This window comes from Colius striatus, chromosome 3 (assembly GCF_028858725.1).
Source record: "Colius striatus isolate bColStr4 chromosome 3, bColStr4.1.hap1, whole genome shotgun sequence".
Lineage (NCBI taxonomy): Eukaryota > Metazoa > Chordata > Aves > Coliiformes > Coliidae > Colius > Colius striatus.
Genome location: NC_084761.1, coordinates 64,386,177 through 64,412,398, shown reverse-complemented (window position 1 = coordinate 64,412,398; position 26,222 = coordinate 64,386,177). Strand labels below are relative to the sequence as shown.

At 44.1% G+C, this 26,222-nt stretch overlaps 1 protein-coding gene across 2 annotated transcripts in view; it reads right to left on the bottom strand.

The window, feature by feature from the left end:
- STOX2 (storkhead box 2) overlaps positions 1-21,148 on the bottom strand; it is a 142,924-nt gene extending 121,776 nt beyond the window's left edge. The window contains exon 1 of one of the 2 annotated variants that reach the window (XM_061992899.1): positions 20,731-21,148. In XM_061992899.1, the coding sequence (XP_061848883.1) occupies positions 20,731-21,091 (361 nt within the window). In that variant the 5' untranslated portion in view covers positions 21,092-21,148. The remainder of the gene's footprint in view (positions 1-20,730) is intronic. The other variant, XM_061992901.1, reaches the window with a different exon arrangement.
- Between the last annotated feature and the right edge of the window lie 5,074 nt (positions 21,149-26,222).

Sequence of the window (26,222 nt, the reverse complement as noted above, 5' to 3'; positions counted from 1 at the left end):
CGACATACATTGGCTTTCCTCTCCAAATAAATGCATATACCAATTGTTAATTTTTATTGATTCTGTCCAATTCCTTTCTTTCCATTCTCTCTTTTCTCTATTCTCCATAACACTGACTTAAAACTAGACATGTCCCATACAGAAATGCTGTCTCTCAGTCACAAATCTATATGCCTGGGCCAGCTGGGTCGTGCAAAGGACTAAGCTCTGACATTAAGATTTGTTTCCAAAACTTTTCATTTTATTAAGCTTGAAGGTGTGATTCTCTTGCACGCAGTTATGGCATAAATCCTCCTTAATATACATACAATCCTACTTTGCTTTTTCACGTATCAGTGCAATAAGGGAGTGGCTATTCCAAAGCATACCCAGAGATTTCACAAAATCATAGAATCATTTTGGTTGGAAAAGACTTTTAAGTCCAACCACTAATCACACACTGCCAAGCCCATCACTCAACCATATCCCTCAGCATCTCATCTATGCATCTTTTAAATATCTCTAGGGATCGTGACTCCACCACCTCCCTGGGCAGCCCATTCCAATGCTTAACAACCCATTCTGTGATAAAGTTCTTCTTAATGTCCAACCTAAACCTCCCCTGGAGCAACTTGAGACCATTTCCTCTTGTTCTACACTTATTACTGGAAATAAGAGATCAACCTCCACCTCACTACAACTCCCTTTCAGGTAGCTGTAGAGAGTGATCATGTCTCCTCTCAGCCTCCTCTTGTCTAGGCTAAACATCCTCAGCTCCCTCAGCTGCTCTTCATTAAGACTTGTGCTCCAGACCCTTCACCAGCCTTGTTGCAGATCTCTGCAGATCTCACCAACACCTCAATATCCTTCTTGTAGTGAGGGGCCTAGAACTGAACATAGTATTCAATGTGTGGCCTCATCAGCACTGAGTACAGGGGGACAATCACTTCCTTGGTCCTGCTAGTCACACGCATTTAAATCCTTCTCCTAGGATGTGGCATTTCATAAGGCACATTGCTGCTGTAGGATGTGATCTGGCTAAGCCACACTAGTACGCACAAGAAAAGAAACAAGGATGTGATTCTGAGAAAAATATTCAATAATGCTGAAACTATTGCAAATTATTAAATTACTTTTTAAATTGTCACACCAACATCAACAACCCTTGTTCTTAACACTGTCATCAGCCTGTCTTGCAGGCGAGCACAGTGGCTAGGAGCACAGCCCATAACATGCTCAGCTTCCCCTCTTACTATCCCAGCAAATTTCCATTACCTGACATGGGCTGGATCTTACACCCCAGCTTGTGGAAGCAAGCTCCTCCTCTGACCCCTCCACTCTGGCATTTTTGCCATGTTAAGTGTGCATACAGTTCAGCTGCTTTCTTTAGGGCTGACAAAGCAAAGCAATTATTTGGGACACCCCATTACACCTCATTTAAACAGAAGGTAAGCCAAGACACAGGAGCACACTGATGAGCTCTTCATTCAGCATGTTGCACCCCATGAAACCACTTCTCAAAGCACTGCATAAGATGGTGTAAGAAAGGCCACTCTCAAGTGAGCATCTTGCTTCTTCGTATACTCCACGTCACTTCAAGGGCCCAGCTATCACTGTTCTTCCCACCACCTGCTATTTATAGCCCTACAGAGAAAGCCAAAATTGGGAAATTATTCTTATTGGTAGATTCAGCCTTAAGGAATGATACCAACAGAGAGCCACCCCACTATAATTGCGTCATGGTATCTTATTTGCCGTGCTAAATTATTCCTCCAGGAACATTAAAACAACAACAAAAAAAAAACCCTAAGCAACAATCAGAGACCCTATGTGAGACTCTATGTTCCACAAGAGCTCAGGGGGTATATTTTTACTTATCAAACTGTTTCACATCACAGAGGTGATTTATTGTTTTATTGATGTATTGTTTTCTTCTTTTATTGGAGTTATGAAGGAACTATGTTATCTTTGTTCCTCTCGTGCTATTCAAAAGAAGTGACAAAAGAATTCTCCCCACCTTCACAGAGTACACGTTATTATATTTCACATTCACACTATGGAACATATTCACATGAGTAATCACATCAAAGGCATGATAACTACTCACGTGAAGAAACATTTCATCTCCTTTTTGGGCATTTACAGAGATCATGGCCCAAAACTCACTCATGTGCTGCACTCAATTTGTTCCAAGCTCAGTATTTTTAAGTAAACCAGTCCATTTTTGTATGAATGCTGTAGTAAATATCTCCTTTTGTAGTGAGTCCCCGATACCAAGAACCTTTGTCTTCACATAACTCCTCATAACTCTGTAATAAGCTCTTGGGAGGTCTTTCAGTGCCGGGTGCAAATTCCACAGGCTCACTTTCCTGCTCCTTGAAGCAAATTATCAGACAAAGGGAATTATGTGTCTGTAAAAGTAGAAGATCTTATAATAGGCAACATACCAGTGCACTGACCCCCTTCAACCCATAATGGGGAATTCAAATGCAGCGTTTCCAGGGTGGGATCTTCCACTCAACGCATCCCACACTGTAGCTTGCAGCAGGAAGGACTCCTTCTCTCCAGTGCCTTCTGCCCACTTTCTCAGTCAGGTCAAACTGTCATTGCTCTGAGACCACAGGCAGGGTTCTCTTCCCCGGCCCTTGGGACTCAGAAACTACCAGTAGCAGAAAAAGGAGCGTCTCCACAGGTAACTCCTCTGGGAGCCAGTCACCTGTGGCTACAGAAACCGGCTTGGCATTAGTCACAAGGGGAGCCACACAAGGTCTCCCCGCACACAAAGAAGTTGTTGTGTATGCTGGAATTTTCCTTCTGTGAATGTATCCATTTACTTTTGAACATAAAAACTTTCAGATTTTGGGGAGTTTTGGTTATTTTATTGTTTGTATTCGGTTGGTTTAGGATTTTTAAGAGAAATCTTTCATATAAGATATAGAGGATGCTAAAAAAAAAAAAAAAAATCAAAAAAGGACTTTCTCAGTGATTTATTATGTTTTCTGAAAAAGTTACTCCTTTGTTTGTTTCAAACAAACCTACCTCCCAGTAATTTAATTTCATGCTCCCAGATCCTTTCATCAGAAAACACAGAAAAACACCTTCTCCACGGGATTAATAATTAAATCGGCTTCAATAATACAGCAGCTCCATGCTTTCCTCTTGTTATTTTTCCTGCATCTTTTTGTAGTTCTCTGGCTTTTTTCATGCCTCTTTTTGTTTTCCAACTTGGGGAAACAAACTTCATACAATTTTCAACACACCTAATGCACCACAGCAGTTACACACTGGTGTCCTGTCAAATTCAGATTTATTTTCTACTTCTTAACTGTAAGTTTCCAGAATGAAATAAAAATAATCATATATTAAGTTCAAATCAAACTGGTAAAACACTCTAAGATTCAAAAAATCAAAATGGAAGTCTAAGTTCCTGTCCGACTAAAGAAGGCTGAGCAAAAGCTTGGTCCAGTTGTCTTCTAAGACAGAATAAATACAGAAGTCCTCAAAAAATCTGTGATCTCAAAAAAGAAGAAAAAGACACCAAACCAAAACCCAGCTGTAGTTATGAAGGTAATTAACACCTTTGCATTTAAGCACACCTAACAAGCATGTCTTTTAAAGGCAGAAAGACATCCTAATTGTGCTGCTTGTGTACCTGCATTCTCAGCACTGTGCAGTCATCAGCATGAATACCTGGTCATGAGTGCCAAGAGTGTGGGATGCCCAGCACTACCACCATACCCAGTAATACAAACTCTGACACCCAACACAAACATGGGATGGGGAAAGAAGGAAGATTTCATTTAAATGAGTGGCAAACAGACTGAGAGAAGTGCAAGCTGCACCAACCATTCTCCTTTTAACACAACATCTATATTTTTCCCTCCCTCTTTATGATGTATAGTAATAAATTTCAGAAACTGTCAAAGAAACAGGACAATGCTTTTACATTCAAGGAGTCAGGAGGCAACAGTGCCAGACAGCTTGCCCAGACACTGCTAGCTAGTCAGAAGGAAAAAAAAAATTAAAACAACAGATGGGAGTCTATTCTTTGATCAAGTCACTAAAGCTATCTAACGAAGCCAAAGAATAGACCCCTATCTAATAAAGTCAGACGTGCCCTTACCAATGTATTAGTCAGACAGGTAGCTCTGGATTCTACATTTAGAAAATCTTACATATAATGGCCTGGGCTTGCAAATGGCACTATATCATATTTCTAGTGATCCTTTGGGCAGCATATTTTGTACGAATTATACCATCAGGAAAGGTATACAATCTTGTTCAACTGGAAGTAAATTTTGCTTACACACATACATAAACACACACTTTGGAACTGATTAAATGTAAAGCAGAATAACTGGAACAAATGAGCAGAGAATTGCTTGATTTTATCCCATAGTATCTTCCAACAGTTCACCCAAAACCAGTTACTTAAGGCACTACAAAGAACATGACAGTTTGTCCAGAAGATAATAGAAGAAAGTATTTACTCTTGATGGCAAGTAAATAACACAAGTATTGAACTTTACCAGCAGCCTTCACAGGTAACCTGGAATATCAGCAAAGAGCATGACCTCCCCTCTTTACCAAGTCCAGCGTGAGTTTTGCTCCAGCACTTAACAGAACAGTTTCACCCAACTGTCATTATTCATGTCATCTTCACAACCATGATGAAAAGCTGTGAATTGTCTGTGAAAGTGTGTTTTCATTTCTGAAGACTGAGAAAGTATTTCCTGGCTGGACCTTCACAAGTTGATCTGTTAATAATTCATCAGCAATTTTTTTTTTCCCCCCACTAGGGCAAGAAGAGAGGAAATAGATATTAAAAGAAAGAATAAGACCAATTGCAAAGTCTGTGTTTTCATATACTCTTTCTCTCCTGTGATCCCCTAAGCTTAAGGCATCTCTATTTTTCATTTCCCTAGCAATACAATCTAATTGCTACTATCAATGGAAAGCTACCACTTTGGAATTTTTAAAAAGTCTTTATGTAAGATGGAATGAGAAGGCCTGTAGTTACCAAGGTTGCCTCCTCCAGCAACCCACCAGGATTCAAGTAACAGCTCCTAAAAGCTAAAGAGTTGTTCATCTACTTGGCTTCTTCCTTTAACTAGTCTCTTTCCACATCCCCTGAGGTGTAGACACTCAAATCTGCTGACCAGTCACACTGAACATGACCAGTCTTATCCTGCATTAGGAGCAGATTATCACATCTGTTGTATTAGGAATTGTAGCAGATGGGCCAAAAAGCTTAAAAACTGTGTGTGTTTTCTGTGGCTTCAGTGACATCTCAGTCTATGCAAAAATACATAAACAGAGTTTCTTTTTTGTCTTAATCATTTATTCTGAAGAATTCTTTGAGACTTAATGAAGCACATATTTTCATAGCCCAGAGGGCATCGATCATGCTGCAGACACACTGAAATTAAAGTGTGAATGGTCAATGTCTCCTCCTTCCCTCTATTCTCCAGACCAACTTCAAGGCCCACAGACTCCATTAAGTGCTTTCTGCCCAAAGGCTGAGATAACAATGAAAGGAAGGAGATAAGAAGGAAATGCTCACTAACAAGAGTAGTTTGTGAGTCTAAAGCCAGATTGAAAACATGATTTAATGAGGTGAGTTAAACTACTGTGGTTGCACAAGGAGCAGGTCAACTGCAGACAGAAAAGTCACAAAAGAAGTGGGAAAATGAGGTTAGGACAGAAAGAAAGTGAACTTTCCAGTAACTTCCATTTACCAAGTCATTGCAATCTAATTTCTCTGTGTTTAAAACTAAAGACCAGCAGGTTTATTGGTCATTTCAAAACATCTACCACAATTACTTAAAGCAGCTATTGCTGGGTTTCTGGCAAAAAACAAATTAAACCACAGATTAAGTGGCTGGCAAAATGTCTTTCCCAAGAGCAAGTAGCATGGTAAGAAGAGATCCTCCTATCGAAAGATGCTGGCAGCTATGACTCTGTCAACCACATTCAGGATCTGTCAAAAAAATAAACCAAATACAGGTGAGGTAGGCCAACATTGGGGGGGAGTGGCAGGCTTTTTTTTGTTTGGTTGGGGTTTTTTTTTAAAGAATAAGAGCACTGAAATCAAAGGCATCAGCTGTCTAATCTTGTTCATAGCTGTGCATTCAAGCACAGTCACGAAAAAGCCAATGTCCAAACCGTGTGTGGGTGGAAGAGCCAGACAGAGAGTGCTATGTGCTTCTGAGACTCCCATTACACAGAGCAACTGGAGGCAGGAGGACGAGGGGAACCTGTTATACAGGAGCAAGAGTTACAAAAGGACCCATCCACAGCAAAACATGCAGGAAATGTGGAAATCATCCACAAGATTTACCAGAGCTACTGCTAGCTGTGGCTGTTTCCAATGGGGCATTACAAGCTCCACGATGGGAGGAACCTGACCCAACGTCATGGCTGCGAACACGACATTGACCAGAGACCTCTGGAGGTCCCTTCCCACCTAAATCATCTTATGATCCTACAAATATCTGTTTGCAGACTATAAATGCACAGAAGATAAGGCTGCATGTTCAGCAGCAACTTATCCTGATCTCTCTTCTCCTCCTCCCTCCCACCACGTTAGGTTTTGGCTTGGAGCTGGCTCACTGTGGGCTTCTGTGTTAGACCAAAAGTGAGAGTAAAGGCTGAGAGACCTTTATGGTGCTGACCCACACCAGCTCAAACCACTGTGGCTGTACAGATACAGAGGTAAGTTCTATTTCTGTTAAAAATAATGAGGGACTACACTCCTGCAGTCAAACATCTGAAAATGGACCTGTGCTTTCCTTAACAGAGATAAAAGAGGCAAGTTGAGGACAATACTGGTAAAGACTGACTCAAGCACCTTCCACCTCTAAGTTATTAGGTCCCAGTGGATGGTTTCTCAAGCTCGTTTTCTCCCATGTTGTTCAGCCCCATACCTTGCCTTCACCATCTCATGTTTTCAAGGGCCAAAACTATACCATTTACACAGTGCATTGTCTGAAGCAAAACAGCACCATATCCATTCCAAGAGACAACTTAGGAAAGCTCAGCCCTAGCTAGCACCAAATGCTGTCAGTGATATTTGTGGAGCTATCAGGAGAGATGTCTCCAAGGAAGGTGGAGATTATAGAAGCAGCTATAGCAGAGCCAACAGAACTATGATGCTGCAAGCAGTGGAGTGGCAAGCTGGGGAGGGACACTTCATGACACTTCATAAGGCTGCCCATGATCCTGGCACAAAGCCACTGGTAGAGAGGAAGACAAGAGCTTCCATGGTGATGCAAACTTTTAAACAGAGATTGCATTGAGAAAAGGTCAGTCACAGACAAAGGTAAAAGCCACACTTGCTAAGTTCACAGATAAAAAAATTCAAAAGGCAGGAAGAGGAAAGCCCTGAGGAATTCACTGCAACAGCTCAGTTTGTAAAGGAGCGTTACAGATGCTGGGAGGGGATTGCAACTCTCAGAGTTGCAATGTAGTCCAGATAAGTCTGAGCTAGCTCTAACCTAGGGACTTAAGCCACTTACTGCAGAGGCTCATCACAGGCTGCCCAAATAGCAAGAAGAGTTGGCCTCTGCCAAAAGCCATAATTTTTGCCGAAGTTGAAGAATACAAACCATAGCTGTGTGGGCTAGCTCAAAACTATCCCAAATACATTTATGTTCAGCTGCAACACATGCAGAAAAAAAAAATCAAAGAACCTAATGATAAAACAAAGCTTGGTAATTTTTCGAAGGCACTGAGACCTATGGTTTCAAGAATGGAAAAGAAATTGCCACAAGATACCACTTCAAATTCCACCCTCGCTTTCCCAGGATAAGAGTGGGTCACTTCCACTGATGTACTTCTGGATGTTGCTACAGAGAGAAGAGAAACAGATGGTACTGACAAAACATTCTTCAGTAGAACACACAATATTGCCGTGAGGTGCAAATCTCAACTTTTCTTACAATAATTAGTAAAGCACAAGCCTGTAATAAGTCACATACAGTACTAACGCCGATAGGTAACATCACACAAGAACCATTATTTTGCAATTTAGTGAAAGAAACACCATATAAAACCATTACAGGTTCTGGCTCCCTTCTGCAACACTCTGTGCAATCACTGCTGGTGTTTTCATGGTATATAGCAAGAGCACAAGACCACAGACCAGGACCAGATGACATTCCTACTCTTTTGCCTCCGACCTAATGGGCCCTGCAATCATTTTCTCAGTGAACAACTGGAACAAATAAAGTAAGGATAGCCATTTATGAAATATTATGTGTTTATGGCTCCAGATTCAAGCAAACACTTATCTATGTATGTGTGATTGCGAACTCACCATAGTTCTACTAAAGCTCTCAAAAGACTTAAGCATGTAACTCATTCATAAAGCAGGCTGAAGGGGTGCCACAACAAGTAATTACTACAACCCAAGCAGTGAGAAAACAGGTACGGCAAATCCAGGCAGGTTTTGAGCAAGAATTCTTTGTCCAGTGCCTATTTAGAGATTACCTCTCATTCACAAGTAATCTCATACATGCATGTAATTATTGAGGGGTTTGCACTGCGTAAGTACCTATGGGCTTCAGCTCCAGAGCAGAGCCCAGCACAAGATCGATCTGAAAGACCCACCAATTTCTCTGCCTCAAAGCACGTGTACTGTGACAGGGATCAATGTCTGGACCAAGCTTTCCTGTAGACAGTTCTCAGAGTGCCAGCCATCCGTGTGCACAGTTAGTTGGGCTGCTCCAAAAGTTACCAAGTGTCCTCAGAGTGAAGAGGAGAAAGGGAAAAGTGCAGAGCGATCACTGAGGTTCAGGGTAGTTGCCATAGATGACAAATTAGGAGAAGAGAGGAGAGGAAGAGGGAAAAGAGGAGGGAAGGGGAAGGGGAAGGGGAAGGGGAAGGGGAAGGGGAAGGGGAAGGGGAAGGGGAAGGGGAAGGGGAAGGGGAAGGGGAAGGGGAAGGGGAAGGGGAAGGGGAAGGGGAAGTCTGCAGCATGCTGGTAGGGAAGCACCAGCTTCAGCTGCACAGGTACCTGTACAGTTAGGTGTTAAATGCTGGACTTGGTGAGGTCAGTGGTTTTCAACTTGGGGTCTACAGAACCCCAAATCACCTGTGAACTCCTTTCCTAGAAGGTGTATAGAAAGATAAAAGTGTAGCTTATATTTGCCATATTTCTGCTGGAAGGTCATCAATCTGCAAACTAAAGAAAGCTGAGGATCATTACACTAGTGGCTTATTACTCACCAGGACAGAAGGCAAGGGAAAATCCTCGGGAACTGGAAATGGGTACACAAGGCATTGAGCGAAAGTGTTCACCAGCATGAAAAAAAAGTTAAAAAAAAAAAAAAAGAAAGAAATAGCATGTCCCAATTGTTCAAGATTTTCCTAGCCAGCGGGAAAAAAAAATCTGTCAAAATTATTTCCTTCTTACCCCCATCACTCATCACAAAAATCAGCTCTGAAGTCTGTAGCTCGCATTTCTTCCATCTCACAAGATGATTGGTGTCTAGTGGCTCTCAACAGACAGGATATGTTTTGGCCTCTCTCAACATAAATATTGAAGAGATTGGAAAGAGGAGACTGGGATTAATTTAAGTAGCCACTGAAACATGAAGCCCAACAATTATCTGAGCAGAAAAAATAAAGGCAGTCACGCAGTGGCACTCAGATAAATCTGCTTTCCCTCTTTAAGATCAAACTTGTCACTGAATGAGACTAGTTATTGACAGAGAAAAGCAGAATAATGATAGATGTAGTGATTCTGACACTAAAACAGTTTACAGCCTTGCTGCACTTGAAAAGTAGCCAAGAAGCAAGTCCCTACAGACCTTCCAACAGCTATTCAGCATCAGCTTCACTGAGGAGCTCTAGCTATATACCTCTAACAAAGACAATAACAGATAGAAAACACCTTGGCTTGGAAACAAAATTAAAGAATTTGAATTAATAAGAAATCAATAAATGAAAGGCTGCAAGCTACTGCTATAAATAAAAAAGGACAAGATGATAGTAAATAATTCCTTCCCAAGGAAAGAAACCAGAACGAATGTAGGTCAAGTTGCCTACTTTTTGTGACTTCATCTTAAAGTATTCATTAAGACTTCCTCTTTGTATTCTTCCTGAAAGCACCTACAGACCCTGGATGAACTCTGCTGTTTGTTTTTCAGAGTATTGTACACACCAAAAATAAAATTGCTACTCATCCTGATTTTTCAAGCTTAATTCTCAAAGGACTTGCAGTTTAGTCTCAGATGACCCACTCTGGGATTAACCAGGAAGAGATTCCGCCAGTGAAACTCTTACTATGAGTCAGGCAAATACAAGAACATAAAACACACTTGTATTTAAAAATATGAGTCCTCTCACCAGTCAGACTTCACTTGCTATAGGCACATATGGGCATCTGCATCTTGTTGAATCAAAGTAATGGGAAACCTCTGTTCACACAGCACTTAAGATAATATATACACCTTCACACACATACCTGTATGAAGGAACTCCAGCTGAGAAATGCCCTAAGCTGCTACCTTGGAATGCTTAAGCACACAAAATTTCTTTGAGAAATGCTGCAACATTTCACAGCCATACAAGTCCTATGCTCTTCCATTCCCACCTTGTGGGCACCTCCCAATCTGCTGAAAGATGAAGGTCATATCGTATAGCTAGACCTCCTAAGAAAATGCATTAAGTACTACTAAGGTCTCCTCTTTTGATTAAAACAGAGCAGACCCAACACCTATCTGATTTGCTTCCATGCCACATGAAGCACTACATCCAAGATTATCTGTTCATATCACTGAACACCTGGCTGACTTCCCTTCTCTTTCAGTCTCCCACTCCTTGCAGATGTTCATATTCATAAAGGAAGCTTCTCTACAGTGCTGATATCTAGCTTAAAGATGCCTGTTTAAAAAATATACTTGTTTCTAGAACATCTAAGATTGCAGAGAGTGGAATTTATTATTTTCCTGCTGCCTGTTTACACACTGTTTTCGTGACCATTCTTCTCTGCAGCTTCTCACAAAACTAACGTCTTCCTCTTTCATAGCATAGGATTTTTTAATCAGTAACACCAAAAAGGTATTTCTTTTTAATAAAAAGGATAACTGTGACAAATTAGCAATGATGCTAGGAAAGCTCAGTGTCCTCAAAGCTCTTTTCAGTCACACTTCAGAAACACTGGGTGAATGTGCCTCTTTCTCAAATTAAACTGGGAGAAAATTCACACTCTTAAATTTTTTTTTGATAACTTCTCCTGCTAATGACACCTATTATGTTATACATAGTCTTTGCTTTAAAATAGACCTTAAAATCTTGTTTTCCAACTGGTTAAACCACCTCATGAACATGAGGGTAATTAGGACATCCCTACAGCCCAGACAAGTTGCTAACTTCTCACAGCCGGACCAGAGCCACACACAATGTGACACTAGGCACCTGAAAACCTCTGTTCAGGCTCATTCCACTGTCCACAATTTGCTCCTCTTTTGCCTTAAACTGACATATAAACACCAAGTATATGTAAGTCTACCAGAACCTCTTTCCTCTACTCTCTCTCCCAAGGCTGTGGGTGTTCCACCCTTTTCTTCGGGATCTCAAGATTGCCCGGATCAGCCTGGACCACCATGCCAGACAAGGGCCACACCAAAGCCTCACCAGGAGGCTCCAACAAGCGGGCACGCCAGGCAGAGGAAACCTTCACTTGGGTGCTGACCCACTTTTGACTTCAGATGCTAGAGCATCTTAACAGCACCCTTGGATTAAGCAAGGTGTACAGGTTTCCCTGAGCAGAGACAAGGAGGCCCTTCAGGGAAACTCAGAGAAAACACTCAGCTTGCTCTTAATGCCAGCTATTGTTATTTCATCTGTCAATGAAAAGGGAACTTGTCTGGGCATTAACCCTGCAATACGTGCAAGCAGGAGAGCAAACATTTAATGTTGGTGTGCCAGAGTGGGAGGCAAGGACAGAGTCCACTCCCACACAGGCTGAGGAGCAGCTGGAAGGCTTGAAGACAAGGCCGAGCACTCTGGACAGACAATTAACACACCAAGAATCCTTTGACTAAAACATCCTTCCCTAAAAGAAAAGAAAAAATCCCACATTTGAAAAAATTGAGAAAAAATTTGAAAATCAAACAATTTGAAAAAAAAGCAACACAACCAAAAGCCATCCCCAAAACAAAAAACCCAAAACACTAAGCATATAGAAGTTCACTACAGCATCATATGGAGCTTAGAGGACTTGGGTTACCTCTCTAGAATTTGAACAGAGTAAATTAACAGGCAGTGATAAATCCCATTTACGTTGAGTTGATCTCTTTGGGAAAGAATATCGGTAATGAAGTGTACACATTGCTATTGGCACAGTTGCAGGAGATAACGTAAGTAAACACAGTAGTAAGACAACGTAAGTAAACACAACATATTTATTTGGCTATTAAGTCTTCCTCACAATGACCTGGAGAAAGGCTGATGTATCCAGAAACCTATCTATTTCTTCCGTATTCTCTGCATATTGAAAAATATTCACAGATATTTTGACCAAATTGATTTTGACATTCATTTATCTTTCTTCTTAAGCTAAGTTTCACTAGTCTTGGTACAGACGTTTTTAATGGACAAAAAGTTCACATTTATTACAATGAAAAATTCATTTTATAGCCCCACAGTAACAACTAAGACACTGCAGCCAAATCTAAAACATATTGGCAGCACCCAGCTGCTCCTAATGCTAGCAATACACTGCAAGCTTTACAGATGCAGTGCTAAACATCATCTTTGCAGTCTCACTTCTTGAGAGCCTCTAAACAGGCAGTGAGAGCGTATGTTACACACATACAACTTTGAGGCTGCAGATAAGGAGGAGTTACAGGGGCTGCGGTTACTGGTGAGGATGGTCGCAAGGATGTGCTGCCTCACTATCAATGCAGGGACCACCACAGGCTCAGCCACAGGTCTTCCCCTCCCAAAACACATCTTTCTACATTTTTCACTGTCACAGTATAAAGATTTTGTAAAGAAGCAAGTACAGCTATTTCCTAGAGTTTAAGGGAATAGGTTTGCCTTTCTAAAAAAGCAGTGTTTGATAGAGTTGGACATTTCTTTGTTAATCATCTAATATGGTCAAGCTAAAAGGTTTAGCAAAAAGGCTGCTGTATTTTACTCAGACTTCTGCTGTTTTGGTGTCACATCTTATCCCCCCCACAGAAGTCATCTCATACTGCATGGGTTAGAAGAATATCCAGCTCCAGAGAACACACTACAAAAGTCACTATACTGTGAGTATTTAAATGCACAGTACAGTAACTTTCTTTCATAAGAAAAAAAACAGGCTTAATAAGTGCTGATGGCAATATTACACCATTGCTTTTCTGCTATAGAAAAAAAAGCGACTAGAAAAACCATTATTCAGATTCCTTGGGTAGTTACCAATCTCTGAATGGGCGTTCTACTGCTATTGTAGCTCAGAAGAGGAGCCTGATTAAAAACAAAGCCATGAAGACCTGCTCAAATGCCAACAGGAAAGCACTTGTTTCATCAAAAGATATATATTTGTACATTCTTAACATTTACATATTTCTCATCACAGGTCTCAGGTGAAATCCCAGGTCATAAACTGAGGGATCATGTACACCAGACAGAAGAAAGCATGTTTACATACTAGGTAAAGGGATTTTATTCCAAGAAGAACAGAATATTCCTAAAAACCCTTCCACATCTGGCCTACCCAGGGAGCAGTTTCAATATTGGAAACCGCAGTAACATCCCCAGCAGTCAACAGCATTAGAAAATAACCAAAACATTTACATTTTTGTTTGTAAAACAAATAAATAAATTTTGGAGAGAGCTTGAATTTTCAGAAAACTGTTAAATTTCTGCTACTGAAGAAAACAATTACTAATAAGTTCCCTCCACTCTCACGTTTTGCAGCCACAGTTTCTGCAGGGGAAAACACCATCTGGTTGCAGCTTTTATTTCTTCCAAACATTTCATCCTTTCCTTGGCCACCAAGAAAAGATGAGCCTGGCCATCACATGTTTGATGAAGCCAAGGGAAGGTATGACATTGCTCAGAAGGCAGCTTTGGATGCCAAGAGTCTTTAAGGACATCTGATCCATTTGGGTTGCATCTTTTCTGCTACCCTCTCTAAACGGATGCCTCAAATGCAGACAAGAATGTGGTAAATCTTTGGTATGCCCTACTGGGAGACACTACAGACTTGTTAACTTGACCTCGGCACAAGGGAAGGTTATGGAGTAGATCATCTTGAGTGCCATTACAAGACACATACAGGACAACCAAGGGTTCAGGCTCAGTCAACATGTCTTTATGTAATGCAGGTCCTGCTTGACTAACCTGTTCTCCTTCTATGACAAGATGACTCACTTAGTGGATGAGGGAATGGCTCTGGACATGGTCTACATGAACTTTGGTAAAGCCTTTGACATCATTTCCCACAGCATCTTCCTGGAGAAACTGCCTGCCCACGGCTTGGATGGACCTACTTGCAATGAGTGGAAAACTGGCTGGATGGCCAGGCCCAGAGAGTGGTGAGGAATGGTGTTCCCCGGGGCTCAGTGTTGAGGTCTGTTCTGTTCAATCTCCTTATCGATAATCTGGATGAAGGGATCGAGTGGACCCATGGCCATCCCTTGCCATGGCCCCCAGGCATCACCTCCAACTCAGACTTTTTAAAACCAAAAACACAAAAGAACAGTGGGACAGATGGAAAGGTGATTTAGCAAGCAGTCCACCAGCACATGATGCTGGCAGCCCAGGAGCCCAGTGAATAACACCTGACAAGGGCTTTATTCAGTGCACACCCGCTGAGACACTCCCCTGCAAAAACAAGGGCCCTTTGAGGAGGGAAATGTGGAGAATTTAATTAAATATTGGACCCTCGTGCACAAAGAGATGAAGAGAGTGAGGGCCCTTGTGCCACTTCCGCTTCGGCAGAGCCCCACGGCCGAGAGCTGCTGTCGGCCACTGTGGTTCCCTTACACTATCACTTCTTTATACGCAGAGTGCACTTAACTTACAAAGCTGGATGACTTATTTGCCACTGGGAAGGACTCTACAATGAAGCTCTTTGTGGAGGGGAAGGAGGTGGGGAGACAGTACTAGCTGGCCATTAACCTTGTACATCACTTGAGTTGCACAATGAATACCATGCGCCAGTGTATTTGAATTTGCTTCTTCAAGAGAAACTGCTCTTGATGAAAAAAATAGATCAAATTTAATAGGTCAGATTTTTACTTCCTGTGTGTTTTTTATTTTCACAATACATATTAGATGACCTGCATTAGTCTTGCAGAATGTCTACAGCTTTCTTTAAAGTGCAGAAAGAATTTCTGACTTCAAGATGTCACTCCCAAAATACAAACACAAACCACATACTGAGAAATCAGGCACTTTATATGCCGGCCATGCTTATTTAGCTCTTGCCTCTCTTTCTCTCACCAGTCTCTAAAAGCTGCTTTTACAAAGTACATTAAAGGCCCAACCCAGTGCTCAAATTTGGGAGTACATTCATAAGCACCTTGGCCAGACCATCAACTTAAGTTTACCCTCTTTTAGTTTTTTTTCAGGCTGCAATACCCACCTGACAGATTTCAGTGCTCACCAGATCTCTAACTGGCTCTAAGTTGGGGTGGGAAAGATAAAAAAAAACCTGTAGTTTAAAAATCCCTAAAGTTCCCATGGTAATACCATGAGGCATACAAAAGGTGTAGATGAGTGTGCAGTAAACTCCTCCTCAGAGGTTTTATTACTGTGAAACCTTATGCTCCCTCACTGAAGAGTAATTTTCATGATATAAAGGAGATAATTGGGAGGAAAAAAGACAATTCATGTTTTATGACTGGCTGTAGATGAATAACATTTAATGTCCAACAGTCTACACTGCACCATAATCATCCACTAATGACTGCAAAACTCACTGTAGAAATTACCAAACCTAAACTGGTGGAGTGTTAATTTAATGTTGGGTGGCAAGAGAGAACACGGCAGGGAGAGAAAAGAAAGAGAGCGCTTAGCTCCAGCTCCCAGAGCAAGAAAAAAAGTTTCCCCCCATGCCTGGCCGAGCAGGAACAATGTACAACAGCCCAGCCCCGCCAACTTTGCTGAATTATAACTCCTGCTAGTTAGTTTAATTGTTGCACATACATTTCTTGAAAATTCCATTTTCAATATCAGCTTCTAATTGGAGAAATTGCTCTGGGCATGACGGACAGGTTATTATAAAGTTTGGTCACTTCTTTTCAAGCAATCATTACAAAAGGGCATGGCCCTTCCATGAAGCGTATGAAAACCTCTGAGAGATGTCTATTGTCTAAGACATAGAAATCAAGTTCAAGAGATAGAGAGGGAAGTCTCATCTAGGAATACAAAAGGGAAGGAAGACACAAAAACAAGGTGGAGCATCCTGCTACACCAGCAGTCTTGCATAGAAGAGCTGAAAAGGGGCAGGGGGTGGGATCAACTTCGAGGATGACAAGTATCAGTGAGTGCAAATGGAAGGTGTGTCAAAGACAGAAATCGTATTAAAATAACAACGCTCATTAAAGACTTAAGTTGCAAAAGCTTTGCAAAGTTACAGGAAAGCTTCAAATCGCTCTTACCAAAGACAATGAATTTCATCATGGGACCTATAGGTTTGCATAAGGTTTCCTTGACCCTCTAAATCAGCGCATTTGGCATGTGCTGCTTTGGAGGTGTCATTTACTCAAAGGCTGATTATGTTTCCCAAAGCTTCCCCTTCAGCCAACTCAAAAGACTAGATACATCCACCAATTTCCTAATATCCAAGTAATTCTGTTCACCACAAAAATGAAGGCAGAGCAAGTTTTTACGGCGTAACCATTTAGTTTAAGAAAACTGACAGAGAAGTATGTTTTCAAGTCACACACGAAACACTTCATCCCTTGCGTCCTCCAGCCTTTAGCTATCTAGAGCAACTAAAGCAAGCGACGTGCTTCATATCGCTGCCCTATTTTGTGGTACAGTCTAATTTTACAATTCAAGAGTTGGATCCCCAGACACTGGAATCTCATGTGGACTTCAATCCATTTACTTCCCAGCTCAGATACACCTGCACCAAGCATATTAGGACTGCCCAGTCCCTGTTAACTATACACTACACTTTCATGAACTTTTCTTTATGAAGCCAGGGTGATTTAAATGTGCAAAGACTACTCAACTACATGTCTTCTCCTGGTTTACATTTTACAATCCCAGCAGCACAAAACATGCTATGCATATTAAAGGTTTAGTATTCCCTCCTTCCTCACCAGCCACTTTTTCCTCCAGTTACTATCTCTTTGGCAGTCACAACCCATTACTCACCAGACCAGACAAGGCTCTGGGTCATAACAAGAAACATCAGCAACACCAGCAGAGGTTTAAAAGTCAGGCTGCAATCATAATTTCTGGGTCACATTAGCACTTAATGATGCAGGTGAAGGGAAACGCTATCCAAGGCTCTCCAGTATCTGTGCATGGAGGTCGTGCAGCTGAGTGGAGGCTGTATTTCTGTCCCTCTCCTCCTGCCAGGCAGCAGTGGGAGGTCAGGACCCTCTTCCAGCATAGCTTTGGGGCAGGCAGTTTGTCCTCCAGCTACACCATCCCTGCCAGGCCCCAGAGGCAGGTGAGGCAGGAAGCCATCCACATCTTTTTGTAAGCAGCCATATAGCCAAGGGAAAATGCAAGAATTGACATTGTCCCAATACCCCAAACAGCCCTAGGGTGCCAAAAAAGCCTCCCCACATCAGTCCCCTGCACCTCCTCGCTGCTACACCCAGTTAGTCCCCTGCACCTCTTCGTTGCTACGCCCAGCCACGGCAACCTTCTGTTCCCACCATACCATCGGAGGTACTGGCTGGGCCAGAGCAATAGAAGACAGCAGCTTCACCTTCATCAAACATACCATGGCACTTTTTTCCCCTTGACCACAACAGTTACTTATTAACAGTAGTAAAACATTACAGTTTCTCACCTCCTAGCCAGGCAGGTTTTCCTCTCAGCCCAAGATACCCACCTTTTTTTTAGAAAAAAAAAAAAGCTGGAAAGCATGGAGATTTTTTTTGTTTTAGGTGTACTGTTCACTGCTTTAATGCTGCAAAGTCCAGAATAAAGTGTGAGAGAACTCCTAAATAAGTCACAGCTATTTACACATTAGGCACCTAATTATGTCAAAAATACAATTACAAACATTTAAGCTCATGCCCACCGGCCAGGCCCGTTACTTTGATTCTTCTATAACTACCTAACTTTACAGTAAGTGCTAGCTGAATCTACTTAAGATATAAGACCTCAATTATAAAGTCTGGGCATGGAAAAGAAGTGGGAAAAAAAACCAAAAAAACCCAACAAAAAAACCCCAATGTTCCCATCTCATTTACAACAGCTAAGAACATTGTACAACAGGTAAGACTCCAGCAGGTCCCTGCTCCTCTTTAATCAAATACTTAGAGGCATTTTCTATTTTCAAAGTCAAATTAAAACTTTTAGCTCCAGTCTTTTGTAAATTCACAGTGAAGATAACCCCAGAGGAATGCATATTATTTGCACACCAGTGAGCTTACTTATTAACATGAACTTCTAGCAAATGTTCTGTTTCGTGTTTCAAAACAGGCCACAAAGACCTGTTTACATTCCACGTCTGGCTTTAGTAACGTCAAGGTCAGAGCACACCCTTCAGCAGCCCTCCTGCTCAGCAGGATGAGGAACGTAGGGTCCAGAGACACCACAAAAATCAAAACACTAATCCTTACATTGCATTAGGAGATAGCACCCGCTTGGGAGCTCTTCTTCCTCAGTCCAGATGGAGCCAAAAACCCCACAAGAGTTGCACTGACCAGCTGTCACTAACCACTGCCTGCATCTCCAAGCTTAACATCACACTTTGTTCCAAAAGTAAAGCCATAAGCATTTACCAGCCTTGAGTGGAAAGCACATGCAGGTTTTCTCCCCTTGTTCGCTGGCTGCAAACTGCGGTTCCATCGAAATCTCAGCCACAACCTACCTGTCTATAAACTTTTTGCTTCCTCTAAGTATTAGTGGAATGCAGAAAGCTTTTCCATCACCAGAATAGGATTTACCACCAGTTCCCCAATGCCGCTTTGTTGTCAGAGATTCAGAGGGAATTTCTCTATGATGAGGGAAAAAAAAAAGGCCAAAAATTCATTTTTAAATGTCCATATTTAAATGGACAACTTGTCCTCAGCTTTCCCCTCAGCATCAAGAAATGGTAACATTTAAGTAAGTCTGACGGGAAAAAAAAAAAAAACCAAAAACGAGAGGGAAGTGTCTGAAATCTAGGTGAGACACAAAATTGTAGATGAACAGAGTGACCAGACTCTGTATTGCCTGTTCAAGAAGGGCAGTGACAGCTAAAAACATTCAAAATTGAGATTTTAAAAAAAGGAAACTGAGATACACTGAATATTCATCGTCCATTCTTTACAGCAACTTTACTCAGGTACTTATTTAAAAGAAATATACAGGAGTATCCCCTTTAAGGATCTGAAACTCCTAATGCAGAGATAGCATCTCTAGCTCCATGACCTGTTCCAGATGTCCACTGTCACTGCCACGTATGATAGAAATCGTACACAAGGAAGAGACAGTTTGCTTCACCATCACCACTGCAGTGGCTCTGGGAAGCAAAAAGACCTTGACAGCAATAAAACAAATCTTCACAATTTGTTTTCTCTCCATAAGAGAAGCTGCTTGTTTCAGGCTATGAATTCTCCAAGTTACCTCCAATCCTACGGAAAACTTTAGGTCTGCTGCTTTTCACAACTTCCCAGTACATTCATCAAATAGCTACAGCTCTGTTTCTTGGTAGGGGGATTTTTTTGTATGGTGTATGTCAAAATAAGTGTTGCGAAATTTTTTGCTCTTCACACTAAGACTGATTTTCTTTTCCTGGGCCCTACTGCATACAGACAGGACTCCCTTGGGGGATCACACCATCACTTGAACCTTCAGCCCACCACGGCATGACACACTTGCCATTTACTGCTCCAAAAGTCACCTGCCTTGCACCACAAACATCCATACATTCCTCCTCCCCTCCTACTGCTTCTTGCTATGGAAGACACATTCACAGCAAAACAGTGACACCAGTTAGAGCAACCAAGCAGATCCAAGCATAAAGTGAAATAATGGTTTAGCAAGTCTAAAAATGCTAAAATGAACTTTTAATGTGTCTAATGCCATAAATGATTACTATTTCTAACGAACCGATTATAATATAACTCTAACAAAAAAGCTCGCACTCTTTGTAAATGTTAGCGGTTACTGCTGAAGGGTGTAAAGCTCTCGTAGCTCAGGAGGGTGCGGGATCCCTCGTAGTGAAACGCCAGAGCCCAGCGCTGCCGGCAAAAGGACAGCCGGCATTTCGCCCTGCCGGGGGTACAGCCCAAAACGTACGATGCACGGATTTAAACGTCGCCCACCGGAGGAAACGGCGGGAGACAGCTCTCCGCCCTGACCCTGCAGCTGCTGCCTGGAGCTCTTCGGGCCAACCCCGACGACTCGCAGCGCATCCCCGTAACGCCGCAGGCCCCGGCCCGCCTCACCCCTTTCCCGCCTACCCACTGTGGGGGCTGTAAACCCCGCGGCGGGAAGGGACCCCCCACCCTCGTCCCGCCTCTGTCCCCGACCCTGCCGGGCGCAGCCAGGGCCAGACGCTCCGGGGGCAGCTCCGAGAGCCGCCGCCGCGACCCCTGCCCGGGATGGAGACCCGCTCCCGGCGGCACCTACCCAGGCACTTGATCTGGAAGCCGCTGGGAGGCTTGAGGGAGCGGCGCGCCCAGCCCTGCCGCAGCACCTCCAGGTGCTCCTCCTTGCCCTGCACCAGCAGCACCTGCTCGTCGATCCAGCCCAAGAAGAAGGTCTCGGCCACCGCCGCCGTGGCTCGCCGGTCCCAGAAGTGCTGCATGTTCTCCCGCTTGAAGTCCGCGAAGATCTCGTAGCCGATGCGGTGCCGGCCCAGCTCCGCCGCCGGCCCCGCGCCGCCGCCGGCCCCCCCGCCGCCCCCGGGCCGCCCTCCGCCCGCGGCGCCCAGGACGATGGCCAGGGAGTGCGGGGCGATCTGCAGACACCGCTCCGCCCTGCGCGGCATGGCCGCTTACCGCCCGCCGCCGGGCACGGGCACGGGCACGGACATGCCTCCCCGCTGCCGCCCGCGGCCGGCTGTCCGCGCTTCGCGCCGCTCCGCCCCCGCCACGGCCCGGCCCGGCCCGGCCCGCTCCGCCTCCGGCACACCTCCGCCACGGCCCGGCACACCCCCGGCCCGGCACGGCGCACGGCGCTGCACAGCCCCTGCACGGCAGGGCTCGGCGTGCGAGGCAGGGACGTTACCTCGCGGGTGGCGTCCCCGCAGCGGGCAGCGGCCGCCGCCTCCCGGCCGGGAAGCCCGCACCCCCCTGCCGGCCGCCTCCCTGTCCCAGCGAGGGAACACGAGCACCAGCCCCAGAAACGGAACGAGCGTGTTCTGGCTGGCGGTGTAGGCTTCTCGGCACTCGCCAGATTCGAGCGATCTCAGCCTTCCCTTCCTGGTGGGAGACACGGGAGCATCTCCCAGCCACCTCTAGGTCATCCCAGCAGGTCTCATTGTCTCTGTATTTATGCTGCTTCCAGTGGTTATGCAGCTATAGGTAAAATACTTTGCAAGCAGCACTGACCCTGCCGTGCCCAAATACCTATAAACCACCTTCACCCATAGTAATCCTGTGTCACTTTGTGTCTTATAGCTACTGAAATCTGCTAGTGGTGGAGATGGTGCAGGGTTCATTCCTAACTTATGCGGCTTTTTTTCCAGCAGCTTAATATTCTGCTTTCGCTCTGATCCAGGCCACTGGCTGCCCGTGCAGCTGGAGGGAGAGCTCAGCAAAAATGGGCAAGGCAACAAGCAGAGATGGAGACCCAGGTCGTTACCTGGCCTGGGCCATGTGTGGTGGCAGTAGGTGACTGCTGAGCTGTAGGTGCTGGCAGTAAGGTGCCACTTCACATTTGCCAAAAGGCTGACTGAGGGACCTCACAAATATCTTCTGAAGAAACCCTGAAACCCACAGCAAACCCAGGTCTTCATTGGTGAAAAGAGGGCTCGAGCTCCTGAACTGGTAGTGGCCACTGGACACCTTGGAGCTATGCAGACCCTGCAGGCCATGCAGGTGACTCCAGCAGCACCCTCGCTTGGGCCCACGGAGCACGGCACTGCAGCACTGTGCAGGCACTGCAGCACTGTGCAAGCGGGCAGCAAAGCACACCGGCGCACTGCAAAGGCGTGGGATGCAAGGAGGAAACTGCGGTGTGGAACAGAGCAGCAAGAGTGGAGGCAGAGGAAAGGGGAGAGAGGAGAGGCAGCAGCCACTCTGCCGGACAGTGGTGTGAGGCAACTGAAGTGGCTGCAGCCACCACATGCTTTGCTGTGCACAAGCTGCAGTGTTTTACCAGTTGCTCCCTAATCCGCTCACATCAGCATTCCTTGTCACTTTTGGCCCATTTGGTTCTGTCTTCATTCAAGTCCTGTGGTGCTCTTCCTCTGGTTCCATCCATTTCCTTCTCTGGGGCACTGTGTAACAGACTCCTCTGCTATTCCCACTCCCTACTTTTTGCATTTCATCCAGTGCTGTCTAAGCATTGTACTGAGGAAGGTCAGATTTACCAACAACCCATGAAACCAACATTACCAAAGGGGAAATTAGAGGTAAAATAAATTGTCCAGAATCACAGTGAGTCATTTCAAGCCAGCAGCTGAGTCTGTTAATGCTGCCTTGCAAGTCTCTAACCCCTTCCCAAACATCCAGTATAGCAAGATCTCAAGATGCAACTCGCCCCAGCCAGCAACAGTTTTTGTGGTGCTGCTGTCAATATTTCAAAGGAGCACTTTCATATTGTCCTTCAGCCCTGTGCTTTGCAAGAGGAGCCCCTAGCACCCTCCTTGTCCTCCAAACTGCCTCCCAATGTTCACCTAAGTCATCAATTGCCTGGTAAAAGAGCTAGTCTTAGTGTGTTGAAACTACTGTCATGAGCTTGTGATACTTGTGTTATTCTTACCTTGTGCCTTCCTCCTGTCTGCATTATATCAGCCTTTTATCTTGCCCATCATACTTGCATTTCAGTTCTCCTGGGCAGGGCTCACCTTTGTGTTGCCTTTGTGTGGAGTACGTCACATTGATATCTCAACTGCTGCTCAGAGTCATTGGGTAACTTAAGGGCTTGGATAGGTTTTCAGTTTTTATTCCTACTTGCAACAACAAAGGAGCCAAATTAAGCTTTTTGACTGTCTTTAAGTTTCTGCACCAGACCATATGCAGAGGACTTAGATGTGGGGCTGTACATTTTGCCCACAGCCCCCAAATCCCAAGTGCTAGTGGAATTTGTAGTCTTTCTGCTGCCTCTGGAAGAAGCACATGTTCGGTGCAGCATGCCTGGCAGCCTCGGGTCACAGCATCGGCGTGGCTCACTCCATCAGCTGAGCTCCTTTGCCTTCCAATATTTCTGAAGTATCTGGTGTGGCGAAACATGCCACGCAGTCATTTTCCTCTCTCTGTGAGGCATTTGCAGTAACACTTGTGGGCTGTCAACATCTTCCCTACCTCTTGTTCATTCTCCTGTAAAGGCTAGTCCTCAGCCTGCTAATCCTCTCCCACCCTGCTTTCATCACCTCTTCCCCCGCACCACTTCATGCCTCTCCCCTGCACTCCCTCCCTCTGTCAGCATGCTACCCCTCTCCGCACCTTGCACACACGTAATGCCACACACAAGATTAATCACAGAATCACAGAATGGTGAGGGTTGGAAGGGCCATTCAGAGCTCATCCAGCCCAAATCCCCTGCTAAAGCAGGTTCCCCTTTGATCACAGGGCACAGAACCACATCCAGTCTCCAGAGAAGGAGACTCCACACCCTCCCTGGGCAGCCTGTGCCAGGGCTCCTTCACCCCTACAGGAAAGAAGTTTTAACTTGTGTTCAAATGGAACTGTTTGTGTACCAGCTTATGTTCATCACCCCTAATCCTGTCTCTGGACACTACAGACATTACAGTGTCACCCCATCCTCTTGACAGGTTCCTTTAGGAACTTATAAGTGTTGATGAAAAGTAATGGCAAGTTAACGAAAGGGAGTACACCATAATTTCTCCAAAACATACTTGTGGCACAAATCAAATTACACCATGTGCTGAAGGTTAGGTGCCCTCCATGTAAAAGCCAGTGCTAGGATTGCCTGAGCGGGACCTTGAGGCCTTAGTTAAGAGACTCCCTTTGTTTCAAGGCCCTGGGAAAAGTCTGTGGACAACAAGTATGTACTGAGTAAACAATTCCCCATTAATTATTCCTCTTTTATCCCCATCTAATTACTGATTTGAATAATTATTTCTCCTCAGCATTTTGCAGGATTTTGTTTATTTTAGTTCATTTCTATTTTGTAGCTTGCTGGTTTGGGGTTGAAGAGCATATCCTTTTTTGTCAGCTCTCACTTCAAGGGACCTCTTCCAAACAACCGAGATCTATAGACAGACCAAAGCTTATCTGATATTTCCCCATAGAAATACAAGCAAGCAGACAGCTTGCCTTCTTCCAATGGCCAAGTAATGAAGGTGGGTAAAGCGGAACTCCCAAGTGCCTCTGAAGTGTTTGGAAAGGCAGAAGTTGACTCTGCTAGTGGGGCAAAACCCTTGAAGATTTGCACATCTCTGAAATGCAGCAGCAGGAAGCCCACAGCAAACCACTTTTTTTTGGTCTAGGTAGGAGAAGAAAGCCAAACAAACCTGGTAGAGCTGTGTTTTCCACCTGTCTGAACCACCTGATCCAGAGTTGAGGTGTAGTACCTCTGCCTGTTGCAAACTTTGTCCCATCAAGAACTCTCCGGGAAAAGCATATTTCCCCAGAATTCATCCAGGCCTCAGAATGGAAAAGAAAGGCTGAGGTGAAATGTGCCAATCCTTGGTTTGTATAAGTAAGGCAAGTTACACGATTTCACAGCCTGTATATTGTGCCAGCCAAGTGATGTACTTCAGATGCAGTGTTCAGGCAAGCACCTTATTCAGGATTTATTCTGTGAGGGTTTTTGAAAGAGTATTTCCTGATGAAAAACATTTAAAAATATCTCTAATGGTTTTATACAAGACAGAATGATACTTTCCCTCCTTACTGCCCATCCAGTGTTGCTGCCTGGTGACAGAATCCTGCACGCTGCCCAGACGACTTTCCTCATTCCCAGGAAGAAACTGCTCTTCTCGTTGTGTGGGTTTTCTGGTGGCTGTAGTGTGTTTGGCAAGAAACTGTCAAGCCACCACAATACTAGCAGCTACAGGATACCTGCACGCTTTTCTTTAACATACATACATAATGTAGAAGGCTGACTGAGCTGGAGACTTGCACCAGTGGCCCAGTGACATAGAACTTGGTGCAACTGCCGTCGTCAAGTATGGCATTTATTGCAGCTCTAATGAGGCCAGAGCTTAGAGACTTCAGGAATAAATGCTGAGAAGAGTTGCCGCCTTCTTCTACCCCAGATCAGAGCTTCACAAGCCCAGCCGAGCCTCCTTGGACATGGAGTCACTGTAAACTGCCTCCGGCTCCTGACTTTGTTCTTGTGGATGTGCAGACAGGAGAAGTTCCAGAAGCAGGTATGTCCCTAACACACAGGCCAGATGCTCTTCTTGTCATGCTCACAGAAAAACAAGGAGCAATCTCAGAAGAGTGAATGCTCTAAAACAACGGAGATCATGAGCAGTAATGGTGACTTGCATCGAAGAAGAGCAAGATCACAAGAAGGAGGATGTCAGTAGTTGTTCCTTAAAACTCTTCCCTGGAGTGTGGCAGCTTTTGTAGGTAAATATAACTTTACATTTGCCTAGTTTGCATCACATGAAGACACTGTTTTGCCACTAAGAATTCCTAGAACAGTGCCTTGTTTAGATTTACTGGTTTGTTTTGGTAACTCTTGTTTAGATTTACTGGTTTGTTTTGGTAACTAGTTTCTGCAATACAGGAATGATACTTCTTACATTTGTAAAGTGCCTTGAGACTTGCTATTAAAAGTCATCCCAGGAATAGCTGTTTGACAGTCTCTGCTCTGATAGGAGACAAATACTTCTGTGCTCGATCCTGTCCTGCCTTCGTCCATCAAGAAGCCCCGCTCAAAAGTCCTTTCTTAGGCAGAGCTCTCAGTGAAGTCAAAGGGAGTTTCCTGTGTGAGGAGTGATGACCTCGGTCCAAACTAAACACCCAACTAATAAGCAGTGT